Source organism: Equus asinus, chromosome 3 (assembly GCF_041296235.1).
Source record: "Equus asinus isolate D_3611 breed Donkey chromosome 3, EquAss-T2T_v2, whole genome shotgun sequence".
Lineage (NCBI taxonomy): Eukaryota > Metazoa > Chordata > Mammalia > Perissodactyla > Equidae > Equus > Equus asinus.
In genome coordinates this window covers 159,501,993-159,519,236 of record NC_091792.1, presented here as the reverse complement: position 1 = coordinate 159,519,236, position 17,244 = coordinate 159,501,993, and the positions used below count along the sequence as shown (strand labels likewise).

Sequence of the window (17,244 nt, the reverse complement as noted above, 5' to 3'; positions counted from 1 at the left end):
TACCCAAGTCTGAATAACTGGAATGTCTGTCAGTCCTTCTTTCAAGTAAAAATTGTGTTCCATTAAAAAAAATGTTTTATATCTATTTCAGCTGGCTACTCAAACAATTGTACACATGCTTCTCCTCAAACAACCGCCATACATGGGGATGGAACAGAAGTACTCTATGTCACTTTCCATTTTATCACAATATATTAAAAAGACATGTACTCATGGGCCAAGATTTAATCAAATTAATCATTGTTACTGCTTTGTCAAGGACGTTCTTAAACAAAGCTGGCATTTTTGCTGCAAGTCTGTGGTGGAGAGGACGCAGGACACTACCACAACCATCGCCAGCACTCGGAACACCACAGAGATCCACACGTGGAGTGGGGCTTATGGGGGAGAGGGCTACGTGCAGTCCCAGCCCGGCTTGGTCTCACGTGGGCCCAGTGGGCCCCTGCACCCGTCCTGAGGTTACCTACTCAGTTTCTGAAGCTATAATTGGGCCAAAGAACTGGCCCAATCCCTCACTTGGCCCCTGGAACTGCCCCACCTTCCAAGATAAAAGCCTTGAAAACTGCAGGATTGTGGATTCCTGGCACATCTCGGTTTGGCTTGTGCAAGACAGATGGGTCTTTGAAAACAAAGGTGATCCCTATCAGCTCAGCCCAGTGGGGATGCCATTTGCAGCCACTGTCCCATATGAGGTTTAGGAACTGGAGCAAATCAACACCCCTGCAACCATACACAGCACACCACCTGGCACTTCTCTCTGTCCTGTGAGCAGAGAACACCGATGACACTTGGTTGTGCCCTGCAGGGCACTAGCTAACTTCAGTGCTTTCCTTCAAGGCTCTTCAGCAACTTGCTCTACACCACTGTTTGTTCCCAGGGACCCGCATCATCTCATCATCCATGAGAGCCACGTTTATCCACACGGTAATGCCATCACGTCGTCAGACCAGGGGAACAGGACGGAGCAGGTCCACCGGGCCGTATGGTGAAACAGACATGCCCATAGGGAAAGGAGGGAGGAGAGAACCCATGAGAATCAGGGGCCTGTGCCTGGGGCACTTGTGGGGCATCAGTGGCCTGGGCCATGTCAGGAGGGCCCTTCAGAGTGAGGGCCGCTCCCTAGGACCAGGTGGCCAGGCGTGCCGAGTCTCTGTGGACTTGGGCAGTGGCATACACCTTGTTAGACCTTGTCGGGATGTTTTCCTGACCACAGCTGAGATTGAGCCAGAGCAAGAGGAGACTGCACTGCCCGGCTGCTCGGCCCTGGTGAGTCGGGGCGCTCATGGTGCTGGCCAGGCTGGCGGACTGTGGTGCCTGGGTCTTTGACTGCCTGTCCTGGGAGATCACAGAAGAGGCCCTGCAGTTTGGGAACTGGGCCGCACCATCCTTGGCTGGTTACTGTTCTTTGGAAAAGAGCTTTCGGCGAGTGTACCTCTAAACCTGAGTCTCTGACCCTCGGAGAGACCCTGGGAGCTATGGCTGTTCTCCAACGGCTCCTTTCAGCTTAACCCAGCAGGGTGTGTTACGTGGTCTGCAGGGAAGAACAGCTGGCACAGGTGTCTCCCCCACCCAGCTTTTCTGACCTGTGTACGTGTGGCTCTGAACCTGCTGTTTAGTTTTCACACTATACCTCTGAGTTTGCTCCTTGTTAATACAGACGGAATGCCCTCCTCCTTTTCAATGTCAGAATCATGTTCTGTGTGGCGGCAGCAGCACAGTGTCATGGGTCCCCTACTGATGGATAGATTGTTCCAGGCTTTCTCTAAACAATGGTGCAGTGATAGCCCCATGTGAACTGTGATACCAGCCAGTACTTTTTTTTTTAGTCAGACAAAATAGTTGTTAACTCTAGTGGAGAGAAAAAGTTGTATAGAAGGGGAAAGCTCATCATATTATGCTCCATAGCTCACATGTGAGGGAGGGGTCCCAATTTACGTGTTCCCATGCAGATCTGTCGTCACGGCACTGTTCGTGGAAAAGGCTCTCCTTTCACTGTTGAATGGTTTTGGAATCTTTCTCTAAAATCAATTGCCCCAAAGTGTGTCCAGAGTCTGTATTTTGTCCACTGATGTCTATCCTTACATCAACACTATACCGTCTTGATTACTGTGAGTTTGAGATCTGGTATAATAAACCTTTCGACTGCGTTATTCTTTTTATAAATGGTTTTCAGTGTTCTAAATCTTTGGTGTTTCTACATTTTTTTTATTGTGATAAAATACATATAACACAAATCCACTGTTTTAACCATTTTTAATTGTCTAGTTCGGTGGCATTAAGTACATTCACATTGTTGTGAAACCATCACCACCATCCATCTCCAGAACTTTGTCATCTTCCCAAACTGAAACTTGGTGCACATTAAACAACTACTGTCCATTGCCCCAACCCCACCCCCAGCCCCTGGTAACCCCCAATCTACTTTCTGTCTCTGCAGATGTGACCACTCTAGGACCTCATACAAGTGGAATCATACGGTATTTGTCCTTTTGTGACTGGCTTATTTCACTGAGCATGATGTCTTCAAGGTTCATCTAAGTTATTAGCATGTGTCAGAATTTCCTTCCTTTTTAGGGCTGAATAATATTCCATTGCATGTATCTATCATATTTTGCTTATCCATCCATTGATGGACACTTGGGTTGCCCCCTACTTTTGCTTATTGTGAATAATGCTGCTATGGACATTGATGTACAAATGTCTGTTCAAGTCCCTGCTTTTAGTTCTTTTGGGTATACACCCAGAAGTGGAATTGCTGGATCGTAAGGTAATTCTATGTGTAATTTTTTTAGGAACTGCTAGCAAGTATTTTTGTATGATAAATACCTACATGCAGAATTGCAGGATCAAAAGGATAGGTATTGTCAAAATGCCTTCCTGAGATGTTATTTAAACTATCTCAGATCCTAAAAAAGATGAAAAGGCCCCAGTTAATGTATGAACCAATCAAAGCCTTAATACCAACCTGATTTTTTTAAAGTACAAAACAAAAATAAATTTCCAAATAAAATATTCGCAAATGTAAGACACCATGACCAAGTAGGGCTTCTTTCAGAAAGCAAGGGCCCTCACTGTCAGAGGACCACCAGCATAACTCACCAAATCAGAGGGGGAGCCATCAGATTACGTCCTCAGAAGGGTCCTCTGTTTGAGTTACGCAACTCTTCCCCTTAAAGGCTCCTGGTATAATAGGAATTGCAGGGAAAGGGACAAAGATTATTTACCCACCCCAAACAGGAAATGTCATGCTCAATGGCAAAATGTGACAGGCAAGTCCAGTAAAACTGGGATGTGGTGGGACTCCTGCTGTCACTGTTGGTCAGCATTGTTGTGCTCGGCTCAACCAAGGACAAAGTAATGCATGTAAATATTGGAGAAGGAGATGCAACAAGTGTCTCTATTTGCCACTGACATGATCATAGAACCAGGAAATCTAAAAGTTTAAAAAAATCTACTAGAGCGACATCAGCATCATGGTGGAGTGAGCTGTTCCTGTAGTCTCTCCAAACAGACCTTCATTAACCAACAGAGGATTCCCTACAAAGCACAAGAGGACATCTGAGAGATCCATGCAGCCATACATCTGAAGATGGAGCTACTGGGTCCCTAGGAAGCAGTGGAAGGAGGTGAGCAGATCCCTTTCCCCCACCCCCCAGCAGCCGCAATCTAGGTTGTGGGCCCTCACGCAGAGCCAGCACATGACTGTAAGAGGAGGTGGGGAGCAGGCAGGCCTGTGCGCAAATGCTTTCACTTTCAGAGTTGCAGCTTGGCTCGTGGGAGTGCTCCACACTGAGGGGCATGGCTCAGTCACCATGTGGGTACCCCCACCAAGGGCAGCAGCCCAGGCGAATGGCCTGTGAGTGCAGAGTGGCCTGTGCACGTGAAAGAAAGTGCCCCTTCCACCCGCCTAGCACACCAGCTTGGCCAGTCCCCAGTCATGGCAGTGGTTCTGCACCAGAGCACCGGCATGTGCATGTGTGACTCACCAAGTGGCTGCAGCCAGCAGGCAAATGCAGAGAAAACCTATTGCACAATGTCCAGCAGACACAGCAGGTTCAGAAAACACAGCTCCTGCCCCTCCCCCAACCCCCGCCAGTGGTGGCAGGTGGAATCTGCAACCTGACACTACTACTATGTGCTGGCAAAGGACCACTTCATCAAACACCATGAAGAACTATATTAACACTCCAGAGCAGAAGGAAAATGATGTCTCCAGAAACCAGTCCTGAAGTCACAGAAATTACAATCTAAATGACAGAGAATTCCAAATAGTTGTCATAAAGAAACTCAATGAGTTACAAGAAAACCCAGAAAGACAGTTCAATGAACTCAGGAATAAAATCAATGAGCAGAAGGAATATTTCACAAAACAAACTGAAACTTTAAAAAAAAACCAAACAAACAGAAATTCTGGAGATGAAGAACACAATGAATGAGATAAAAAACAATCTAGAAATCTTAAAAAACAGAGCTGACATTATGGAGGGCAGAATTAGTAATTTAGAGGACAGAAATAGAGAAATGCTTTAGGTGGAGGAGGAGAAAGAACTAAAACTTAAAAAAAAAAATGAAGAAATTCTTTAGGAAATATCCAACTCAATTAAGAAATGCAACATAGTTATTCCAGAGGGAGAAAGGGACAGAGAGCTTGTTCAAAGAAATAATAGCTGAGCACTTCCCAAATCTGGGAAAGGAACTGGACTTACAAGTACGTGAAGCCAACAGAACTCCTAATTACATCAATGTAAAAAGACCTTCTCCAAGGCATATAATAGTAAAACCAGCAGCAGTCAATGACAAAGAAAAAATAACAAGGGCAGCAAGGCAGAAGAGAATAATCTACAAAGGAACCCCTATCAGGCTTTCAGTAGATCTCTCAACAGAAACTTTACCAGCTAGGAGAGATTGGAATGATATATTAAAAATACTGAAAGACAAAAACTTTCAGCCAAGAATACTCTATCCAGCAAAACGATCCTTCAGATACAATGGAGAAATAAAAGCTTTCCCAGATAAACAAAAGCTGAGGGAATTCATTGCTACTACACCTCCCAAGTAATGATGAAGGAAGACCTCACATCTGAAACAAAAAAGCAGTTTTACAAAGCCTTGAGCAAGCAGATAAATAGACAGGCAACATCAGAAAATTGCAGCTCCCTATCAGAACAGGTTAGCAAACACTTATTATAACATAAAAGATAAAGGGAAGGAAAGCATAAAAATAACTATAAGCACTTCATTTTAATCACAAACTCACAACACAAAACAGAATAATTCATGACAACAATTCGAAGGGGAAGAAGAAAGGGATGGAGCCTGCTTAGGTTAATGGAGATAAAAGGCTATCAGAAAATGGATTATTTCATCTATGAGATCTCTTATACAAACCTCACGGTAACCACTAAACAAAAAATCAGAGCAGAGCCACAAATCATAAATAAAGAGAAAACCATCATAGAAAATAAGCAAACTGAAATGGCAGTCAGAAATACATGGGAAGAGAAACAAGGGAAATATAGAACAACTGGAAAACAAGAGATAAAATGGCAGTATTAAGCCCTCGCATATTAATAATCACTCTAAATGTAAATGGGTTAAATACTCCAAAAGGCACAGAGTGGCTGATACATTAAAAAACAAGACCCAACAATATGCTGCCTCCAGGAAACACGGCTCTAAAGACAAACACAGACTCAGAGTGAAGGGATGGAAGACAATACTCCAAGCAAACAACAAGCAAAAGAAAGCAGGTGTTGCCATACTTCTATCTGGCAAAGCAGACTTCAAGATAAAAAAGGCGATGAGCGACAAAGAGGGGCAGTATATAATGATAAAGGGGCCATTCTACCAGGAGGACATAATGCTTGTGAATATGTATGCACCTAACACAGGAGCACCAAAGTATATAAAGCAACTATTACCAGACCTAAAGGAAGAAATTGACAGCACCACAATAATAGTAGGGGACCTAAACACCCCACTGACATCAATGGATAGATCATCCAGACAGAAAGTCAACAAGGAAATAGTGGGACTAAATGAAAAACTAGACAAGATGGACTAAATAGATATCTATAGAACATTCCATCCCAAAACAGCAAAATACACATTCTTCTCAAGTGCACGTGGAAAATTCTCAAAAATAGACTAAATGTTGGGAAACAAGGCAAGCCTTGATACATTTGAGAAGATTTAAATCATATCAAGCATCTTTTCTGACCACAATGCTATGAAAGTAGAAATCAACTACAAGAAAAAATCTGGGAAAGTCACAAATATGTGGAGACTAAACAACATGCTACTGAACAAGCACTGGATCAATGAAGAAATCAAAGGAGAAATAAAAAAAAAATCTGGATACAAATGAAAATGAAAACACATCATACCAACTCTTAGGAGATGCAACAAAAGCTGCTCTAAGAGGGAAATTCATAGCAATACAGGCCCACCTCAACAAACAAGAAAAGTCTCAAATAAGTAATCTTAAACTATACCTAACAAAACTAGAAAAAGAACAAACAAAGCCAAAAGTCAGCAGAAGGCAGGAAATAATAAAAGTTAGAGCAGAAATAAATGAAATAGAGAACAACAACAACAACAAAACAGTAGAAAGGATCAATGAAACTAAGAGCTGGTTCTTTGAGAAGATAAACAAAACTGACAAATCCTTAGCCAGACTCACTAAGAAAAAGAGAAGGCTCAAATAAATAAAATTAGAAATAAAGGGGAGAAAAGACAATGGATACCATAGAAATACAAAGGATTATAAGAGAATACTATGAAAGACTATATGCCAACAAATTGGATAACCTAGAAGAAATGGATAAATTCTTAGACTCTTACAATCTCACAAAACTGAATCAAGAAGAAATGGAGAATCTGAACAGACCAATCACAAGTAAAGTAATCAAAAACCTCCCAAAAAACAAAAGTCCAGGACCAGATGGCTTCTCTGGAGAATTCTACCAAACATTCAAAGAAGATTTAATACCTATCTTCCTCAAACTATTCCAAAAAATTGAAGAAGATGGAATGCTTCCTAACTCATTCTATGAAGCCAACATCACCCTGATTCCAAAGCCAGACAAGGACAACACAAAGAAGGAAAATTACAGGACAACATTTCTAATGAACATAGATGCAAAAATCCTCAACAAAATATTGACAAACCAAATACAGCAATACTTCAAAAAGATCGTACATCATGATCAAGTGGGATTTATACCAGGGACACAGAGATGGTTCAACATCCACAAATCAATCAACGTGATACACTACATCAACAAAATGAGGAATAAGAACCACATGATCATCTCAGTAGATGCAGAGAAAGCATTTGACAAGAGCCAATGTCCATTTATGATAAAAACTATCAAAATGGGTACAGAAGGAAAGTACATCAATATAATAAAGGCCATATATGACAAACCCACAGCCCACATCATGTTCAATGGTGAAAAACTGAAAGCCATCCTGCTGAGAATAGGAACAAGACAAGGGTGTCCACTCTCACTGCTCTTATTCAACCCAGTACTGGAAGTTTTGGCCAGAGAAATTAGGCAAGAGAAAGAAAAGCTATCCAGCTTTGAAAGGAAGAAGTGAAACTCTCACTGTTTACAGATGACATGATCCTATATATAGGTACCCTTAAGAATCCACCAGAAAACTCTTAGAAATAATCAACAACTACAGCAAATTACAGGGTACAAAATCAACTTATAAAAATCAGTTTCATTTCCATACATTAATAACAAACTAGCAGGAAGAGAACTCAAGAATACAATCCCACTTACAATCCCAACAAAAAGAATAAAATATCTGGGAATAAACTTAACCAAGGAGGTGAAAGACCTAGACACTGAACACTCTAAGACATTATCGAAAGAAATCAAACATGACATAAAAAAATGGAAAGACATTCCATGCTCATGGATTGGAAGAATAAACTTAGTTAAAATGTCCATATTACCTAAAGCAATCTACAGATTCAGTGCAATCCCAACCAGAATCCCAATGACATTCTTCACAGAAATAGAACAAAGAATCCTAAAGTTCATATGGGGCAACCAAAGACCCTGAAGAATGAAGGCAATCCTGAGAAAAAAAGAACAAAGCTGGAGGCATCACAATCCCTGACTTCAAAATATACCACAAAGCTATCGTATTCAAAACAGCATGGTACTGGCACCAAAACAGACACACAGATCAATGGAACAGAATTGAAATCCCAGAAACAAAACCACATCTATGGACAGCTAAACTTCAACAAAGGAACCAAAAACATACAATGGAGAAAGGAAAGTCTCTCCAATACACGGTGTTGGGGAAACCAAAAAGCCACATGCAAAAGAATGAAAGTAGACCATTATCTTGCACCATACACAAAAATCAACTCAAAATGGATTAAAGACTTGAATGTAAGACCTCAAACCATAGAACTCCTAGAAGAAAATATAGACAGTATAGTCTTTGACATCATTCTTAGCAGCATCCTGTTGAATACCACATCTACTCAGGCATGGGAAACAAAAGAAAAAATAAACAAAAGGGACTACATCAGACTAAAGAGTTTCCGCAAGACAAAGGAAACCAGGATCAAAATGAAAAGACAACCCACCAACTGGAAGAAAATATTTGCAAATCATATATCCAACAAGGGGTTAATTTCCAAAATATATAAAGAATTGATACAACTCAACAACAAAAAAACAAACAACCTGAGCAAAAAATGGGCAGAGGATCTGAACAGACATTTTTCCAAAGAAGACTTATAGATGGCCAACAGACACATGAAAGATGTTCAACATCACTAATTATTAGGGAAATGCAAATCGGAACTAGAATGAGATATCACCTTTCACCTGTTAGAATGGCTATAATTACCCAGACAAAAAATGACAAATGTTGGAGAGGGTGTGGAGAAAAGGGAACCCTCATCCACTGCTGATGGGAATGCAAACTTGCTGGGAGCCGTGGCTACATCATTTGATCGGCTGTTTGACAGGGTCCAGCCGAGTAACGCCTAGGGGTGCAGGGTCGCCCCTTGGTGAAGAATAACCGGCCAGCCCCTCACACAGTTCTGAAACCTGTGCTGCTTCTAATTGCCCTTCATTCCTTTTCCTTTCTTAACCTCCAGTTTTCACTCCTTTGGGTGGCTGCTTGGGAGGCACTACCTCCCGGGAAAATTAGATATGGTAAGAGAATGTGACCACCTGCAGGTAACTTTCAAGATATTTTTCAGTTAATTATTGGAGGAGCACACAGTCCCATTTGAGACAAGCAGAAAGGAATCCTGCCCAGATAAGATGTCGAATTAGGTTTATGGCCTCCGTCTGGTTAATGTTTCCTTCTCCCTCCAGTTCTTTGTCTAAATATGTATGCATCGTCCTTCTAAGTTTGTTGGTTAATTGGATGATCAAGAAGTATCTATATATTATTCTTGACCTTCTGCTTTCTGTTAAAATGTTATAGAAGTTTTCTCCTAAAAGCAATAAATAATAAATAATTGATGAGTAGAAGGGCCGAGGGGTGCAGGGATGCCCCTCGGTGAAGAATGGCTGGCTGACACCCTTCATATTTTCTGAATTATATGCATGCTTTCTAGCAAGTTTGTCTATACTTATTTCTGTTTTTCATTCTTGAAGATATATAGTTTAGCTTAGCTTTTCATCCCTTTACTTTACTAACAAAGTGATACTTTCTCCGGCAGTGTGCTTAAGGGACTGTTAGCTCTACAATCTAAAAGACAAAGGAACGCTTCCACCCCCTAAAGGGCGCGAAAAGGTAAAGATGTTTAACTGCCCGCTGAGAATGCAGATAGCCCTGGGGATAAGACACCCTGGAGTCGCCTTTTGTTCCCATTAACCGTCTACACTAATGGCGTAAATGATTGAGGGAGGCAGGGATGGCTCCACCAGGATGTAACCAGACGGACTGCTGTCCTGTCCGGAGGCCTGGACCTTCTCTCTTTGATTTAACTTTACCATGAATCACAGCAGACGCCTAGGTACCTATCTCCTTTAGCTTAGAGACAACAAACACTAGTTAATTGCGGAGAAGACGATCATTAACCTTATGCTCTATAGAATGGAATGCTAATAAATATTCTTGTGCTCGTTCTTTACTTCCTTATCTCTCTGAGATTATTTGTAGAACTATTTCTGTACTAATCCTGAAAAATATATAAACGACACTCGTGCACAGTAAAGTTGGACTTGCTAACACCAACCCAAGTCTCACGTCCCCTTTATTTTCCCCTCATTGCGCCGACGCCGTCCATCCCTCAGGAACCTGGACTCCGCCGGGGCGGGACCCCGGCACAAACTGGTGCAGCCACTATGGAAAACAGTATGCAGATTTCTTTAAAAATTAAAAATACCATATGATCCAACCATCCCACTACTGGGTATCTATCCAAATAACATGAAATCAACAATTCAAAGAGACTCATGCACCCCCGTGTTCATTGCAGCACTATTCACAACAGCGAAGACGTGGAAGCAACCCAAGTCTCCACTGACTGATGAATGATAAAGACTATGTGGTATATATATATACGATGGAACACTACTCAGCCATAAAAAAGACAAAATTGTCCCATTTGCAACAATATGGATGGACCTTCACGCTATTATGTTAAATGAAATAAGCCAGACAGAGAAAGACAAACACCATATGGTTTCACGCATGTGGAAGATAAACACACAAAGAGAACAGATTAGTGGTTACCAGAGGGGAAGGCAGTGGAGGGGTGGGTGAAGGGGGTAAAGGGGCACATTGATATGGTGATGGATAAAAATCAGACTATTCGTGGGCTGGCCTGCTGATGCAGTGGTTGACTTTGTGCTCTCCGCTTTGGTGGCCCCAGGTTTGCGGGTTCAGATTCCTGGCACAGACCTACACACCACTCATCAAGCCATATTTTGGCGGTGTCACATATGCAGCATAGAGGAGGACTGGCACAGATGTTAACTCAGGGACAATCTTGCTCACCAAAAAAAAAAAAAAAAAAAATTATACTACTGGTGGTGAGCATGATGCAGTCTATACAGAAGCTGATAGACAATAACGTACACCTGAAATTACACACCGTTATAAGCCATTATCACCTCAATACAATCATTTTCATTACATCACCAGCCGTCCGCGGCTGACCGCAGTCTCCAGCCCCTCTCCCCTCCCTGGAGGTGGCGCAGGCGGGTGGCCAGGAAGTTCCAACCCTCTAATCGCATGGCTGGCTCCAGGGGTCACCAGCCCCCATCCTCCGGTGCTTTCCCAAAGCGACCTCATTAACATAAGACAGCTGTGAGAGATCTGAGGCATTTGGGTGCAAATTCTGGGCCGCCTCCTTAAGAAAGGAAGCAGGCATATGGGCTTTCTTGCCATGTTCCCACTTTCTCCTGCTTCCTGCCCAGCCACAGAGGAGATGGAGGAGATGTCTGGCTCTCCGCAGCCTTCCAGGACCGTGAGGCTCAGCGAGGACGAAAGCCTCAAGCCGGCCAGAGCAGAGCGGCAGCCCGGGGCTGACTGCCCGGCTGGCTGCGGCCCGGCCCGGCTTCCCCGGCGGGAGAGAAGGCCCGTCCCGCCCCACGCGGGGCCGTGTCCGGCCTGTCCTCCGCCGCCGAGCCCAGGTCTGTCAGAGTCCAGTACCAGAACCGGGACGGCAGCCGGCACGGCAGCTCCCGGCGCCGCGGAACCGGGCGGGGGCCGTGAGGACCACCCGCCGCGGCGGGAAAGCTGGCGGCCGTCACCTGGCGGGAGCCGTGTGGTCGGGCTGCCCTCGCCGACGAGCCGGGCGTCAGCGCAGACGGCGAGGGGCACGCGGCGGCCTCGGCGCGCGGGGGCGACAGGAGGCAGGCGGCCCGGGGAGCCTGGGCGCGGGGCGGCGCCTGCCTCGGCCTGCGTGCGACGGGAGCCCGGCCGGCTGTCCCCAGGCGGCGGCGGGCCCGGGTGTCCAGTCCTCGGGCACACGCCCAGGGTCATTCCCCGAGTTCCGCTGCGCGCCAGCTGCGGGGACCCTCCTGGGGCGGCGTGCTGACCCCGAGGGACAGAGCCGAACGCGACACAGTCCCGCCTGAGGAGCGCCCAGCGCGGGCGGCAGGCGGGACCACCCGCGGCGTCAGCCTGGGGGCGGCGGGGACGCGGGGCGTGAGGTGACGTGAGGCGAGGCGGGGCGTGAGGTGACGTGGGGGCCGCGGGGGAGCGAGGCGGGGCGGGGACGTGAGGTGACGTGGGGGTGGCAGGGACGCGGGGCGTGAGGTGACGTGGGGCGCGAGGGGCCGTGGGGTTCGGGGGGGCGGGAGGCGGGGGCGTCGGGCGTGAGGTGACGTGGGTCGTAATGTCACGTGGGGGTGGCAGGGACGAGGGGCGTGAGGTGACGTGGGGCGCGAGGCGGGGGCGTGAGGTGGCGGTGGGGGCGGCGGTGACGCAGGCGTGGGTGGCAGGGGGAGCGGCCCGGTGGCCCGTGTCGCTAGGCAGGGGCAGGCTGGCGGCCGGGCGGGCGCGCGTCTTCCGTGTGCCTGGGTCCCGGCTCTGCCGCCGGCTGCGGGGTGCCGGGCAGAGGCCAGGCCCTGATGCCCCCGCGCGCCGTGCGCGCACACAGTCCCCGGGTCGGAGGAGGGAGGCCAGGAGGACGCTGGGCGCGGGAGCCCCGGGACAGCCGGGGGAGCTGGGGCTCGGTGCTGGCTCTGCCCGCCGCGCTGGGGCCCCCGGCTGCTCCCGAGGCCTCGCTCCCGCGGGCCGGCAGCGGGCGCGGCCGGTTCTCCCCTGCGCTCGGGGCCGGTTTGAGGGCGGGACGCGGCGCACGCGCACCACGAGTCCCCCAGGGCCCGCGGACGGGGAGTTCAGATCCCAGCTGGTGCCTGACCCCCGCCTCCCTCGTTTCCGAAACGCCTTCGTCTTTTCCTGTTCAGAGAACTTTCGAGAGACTTTCCAAGTTCTGCTCCGGAAGAGTGCGGCTCCCCGGGGTGCCAGCTGGCATCTCCTGCAATTATCCTTAAATTACAGGCGCAATTTTAATTTCACAATAATTAGAAGGGTCAACTGCAGCTCAAGCCGTCGAAACGAATGGAATTTTAATGGGCAGCTGCTGAGGTTACAGCCGAGAATAATAACGCTGCCCGCCGGAGCCGGCCGGGGGAGCAGCGGCCACCTGGGAGGAGGGAAGCTGAGGTTTGCAAGCGGCGGGCCTCAGCGCGTCAGGGGGAGGGGACACCTACACTCCAGACTTTGCGCCCCACCTTCAGTGTACTTCCCCCTGAAAGAGGCAGCCCAGCCCGGCTCGCAGCCCTGATGCTCAGATCCGAGCGTCTTTCCACCCAGGGCCCGGAGCCCACCCACGGCTGGGCCCGCAGGGGGCCTCCTCCGGGCGGCGCTGCGGTCTGAGGGGTGCCCCGGGGCGCCGAGGCCGGCCGGCGGCGGGCGGAGAGCCAGGCCTCCCGAGGCTGTCGTCTCAGAACTGCGGTCCGGTGTCCCGAAACGGTCGTTTGACGGGTCTGGTCTGGTTTTCCGTTGTTCGCAGGCGGGGAGCCATGAGGGCGTCTAGAGCTGGGGACAATACAGCGTGGGGAGTGGAAGTTAACGGTGTCTGTGGTAGGCGGGGATCTTCCCTTTGATGAGATCAAAATGATCCAGCTTATTTTTCTTTTAGGGCTAGAGCTTATTGTGTCCTGCGAAATCTCCCCAAGGTCATGAAGACAGTCTCCCACATCCTGCTCCAGCGGCTGTGGTTCCGTTGGGTCTTTGATCCATCTCAGATTCATCGTTGTGCGTGACAGGAGTTAGAGCATCGCGTTGTTCCAGCACCATTTGTTCAAAGTCTGTCCCTTCCACCACTGAATTTTTCTGGTGCCTTTGTCGAAAAACAACTCACTGAACAGAGCTGGGTCTATTGCTAGACTCTGAATGATTCCGTTGACGGATATGTTTACATCATCTAGATTCCTGCAGCTTCATAGACAGTCTTGAGGTCAGATAGTGTAAATCTTCCAACTTTGTTTTTGTCTAACATTGTTTTGATTATTTCAGATCTTTTGCATTTCCATGCAAATTTTAAATCAGCTTGTCAGTTTGTACCCAAAAAAGCCTGCTGAAATTTTGATTGAGATGGCATTGATCTATAGATCAACTTGAAAAGAATTGACATGTTATCAATCAATATTGAGTCTTGCCACTTATGAACGTGGTCTCTCCTTGGAGAAGGCTAGTGCATCCTTTATGAAGTTTAATCCTCACTGTATTAATTTTCCGGTTGTTTGTTGGTACTGTATGGAAATATAATCGATGTTTGTATCTGTAGCCTGCAGCCGTGCTAAACTCACTTATTAGTCTAATAGCTTTGTAAAGAAATTCCTTAGGACTTTGTATGTTCACAATCACCTTTTCTGTGAACAAAAGCGGTTTACTTCTTGCTCTCTAATTTGTATGCCTTTTATTTCTTTTTCTTATTTATTCCTCCAGCTAGAACCTCCAGTATAATGTTGAAAAGAAGCTATGAGAGCAGCATTTCCTTATTCCTGATCTTAGGGGAAGATACTCAAGTCTTTCACCAATGAGTATGATGTTAGCTATAGATTTTTCGTAGATGCCTTTTATCAAATTCAGGAAGTTCCCTTTTACTTTTAATTTGTTTAGGGTTTTTAATTATAAACAGGTATTGAATTTTGACAAATGCTGTCTCTGCATTTGTTGAGATATTTGCAAGATTTTTCTCCTTTATTTTGTTAATGTGGTGAATTACAAGGCTTGCTTTTCAAATGTTAAACCAACCTTGCATTCCTAGAATAAGTCATACTTGTTCATGATGTGTTATTCAGTTTAGTAATATTTTGCTAAGGATTTTTCCACCTATGTTCACAAAGACATGGGTCTGTAATTTTCTTTTCTCATGATGTTCTTGTTAGGTTTTGGTATCAGAGTTACGCAGGCCTTATAAAATAAGTTGAACAGTATTCCATCTTTATTTTCTGAAAAAGTTTGTGTAAGAATGGCATTATTTTTTCCTTACGTGTTTGATTTACTCCACCACCATATGGTGCTGGAGTTTTATTTGTGGGTAAGTTTACAGAAAATGCTGGCTTTTTACTTAAAGTTTTATTATGAAAAATTTCAGCCACTCAGAAAAATGGACAGAGGGCCAGCCCTGTGGCCAAGTAGTTAAGTTCACATGCTCCACTTTGGTGGCCTGGGGTTCGCCGGTTTGGGTCCTGGGCGCAGACCTATATGCCGCTTATGGAGCCATGCTGTAGTGGCGTCCCACATAGAACTAGAATGACCTACAGCTAGGATATATAACTGTACTGGGGCTTTGCGGGAGGGTAATAAAAAAGAGGAAAATTGGCAATAGATGTTAGCTCGGAGCCAATCTTCCTCACCAAAAAGCATAAAAGAAAAGAAAAGAACAATTTTAAAAAAATAGAAAGAAAAATGGACAGAATTGTATGACAATCATGTCCATTTCTTAGATTAACATTTTATTATACTTTCCTTATCAGAAACCCATCTATCTATCCATCACTCCATCTTTTTTTTGGTGCATTCCTAAGTAAGTTGTAGACATCAGCACACTCCCCTTAAAGGTTCTTAATTATTCAGTTTTTTTAAATCAACATAGGGCTATTTAGACTTTCTCTTTCCTCTTGTGCAATTTTTGTTGTGTTTTTAAAGGACGTTTTCCATTTTATGTAAGTTGTCAAATTTGTTGTTATTAAGTTGCTGATACTATTCTCTTGATATCCTCTAAATATCTGTGGGCTCTGTAATAATATTCCTGATATTGGTAGTTTGTGTTTTCTCTCTACTCTTCATTAGTCTTACTAAGCGTTGATACATTTCATTAACCTTTTTCAAAAACCAACTTTTGGCTCTTGTTTTTTCCTGTGGTTTGGCTGTTCTCTGTTTGATGAATTTCCACTTTTATTTTTATTTCCCTCCTTCTATTTAGGTTTAATTTTCTCTTTATTTTCTAGCTTCTTAATATGGAGGCCTGGCCTGGATCGTTCGTTTCAAACCATCTTTTCTAGTATAAGCATTTTAAATTATAAATTTATCTCTAGAAGAAGTTAAGCTATATACCACAGTTTTTGACCTACTGTATTTTCATTACTATTCAGTTAAAAATATTTTTCTAATTTCCCTTGTGATTTGAAATTGCTTGTGATTCCCTTATGATTAGAAGTGTGCTAGTTAATTGTTAAAAGTTGAGTGCTTTTCTAGATATTGTTATTGATTTCTGTTGTCAGAGAACTTACACTGTATGACTTCAATCCTTTAAAATAATATTTATTTCACAGCCCAGCATATGTTCTCTCTTGGTAAATGTTCTGTATGCACTTAAAAAGAATCTGTATTCTGTAGCTGATGAGTGTAGTCTTTTATTCATGTTTATTAGGTTAGATTGTTTGATGGTGTTCAAATCTTTTAATCTTTTATATGATTACTGATTATTTTGTCTTGTTTTCTCATCAATTCATGATAGAAAAATGTTAAAATGTTCAACTATAAGTGTGGTTTTGTCTATTATTATTTGTCTCCTTTTAATTCTCACAGTTTTTGCTTCAAATATTTCAAGATTTAGCCACTCCAGCTTTCTTATTTTTCCACGTTATTTCTTTTTCTGTCCTTTCATGTTCAGTGTAAATGTGTTTTTATATTTAAAGTGTGTCTCTGTTAAACAGACTATAGTAGGTTTTGTTTTATTTTAAGCCCAGTCTGACATGGTCTGCTTTTTTTTCTTTTTTCTTTTTTTTTTTTGAGGAAGATTAGCCCTGAGCTAACTGCTGCTAATCCTTCTCTTTTCACTGAGGAAGACTGGCCCTGAGCTAACATCCATGCCCATCTTCCTCCACCCTATATGTGGGACGCCTACCACAGCATGGCATGCCAAGCAGTGCCATGTCCACACCTGGGATCTAAACCGGTGAACCCCGGGCCCCCTAAGCGGAACATGAGAACCCAACTGCTGCGCCACCGGGCCAGCCGCTGCTCTGCCTTTTAATTGGAATGTTTAGCCCATTTATAGTTGATGTAATTATTGATGTAATTAGGTTCAAGTTTACCTATAATCTTGCTAATTGTTTTCTTTTTGTCCTATTTGCTCTTTTGTTCCTCCTTTGTTGCCTTCTTTTTGATTAACTGATCTAAAATTTTTAAATGTTATCTCCTGCATTGGGTTTTTAGCTACAATATTCTTTGTACTGTTTTTTTAGAGGTTGCTCCAGGGATTCCAGTATGTATCCTTAACTTACC

General features: G+C 44.7%; 1 protein-coding gene across 1 annotated transcript; it reads left to right on the top strand.

Annotated features, from left to right (window-relative positions):
• Positions 1 to 12,337: 12,337 nt before the first annotated feature.
• Positions 12,338 to 15,372, top strand: LOC106842004 (uncharacterized). Its single transcript, XM_014858319.3, has 2 exons — positions 12,338 to 13,170; positions 13,649 to 15,372. Exons 1-2 carry the CDS (start codon positions 12,338 to 12,340, stop codon positions 13,770 to 13,772), a joined length of 957 nt encoding a protein of 318 aa, XP_014713805.2. The 3' UTR covers positions 13,773 to 15,372.
• Positions 15,373 to 17,244: the final 1,872 nt, after the last annotated feature.

Excerpts from the sequence above, each read along its gene's own strand:
- LOC106842004 (XM_014858319.3), top strand. The coding sequence starts at position 12,338 with ATGTCACGTGGGGGTGGCAGGGACGAGGGGCGTGAGGTGACGTGGGGC. Across the intron at positions 13,171-13,648 it reads CTGGGAGGAGGGAAGCTGAG|GGCTAGAGCTTATTGTGTCC; the intron begins GTTTGCAAGCGG and ends TTTTTCTTTTAG.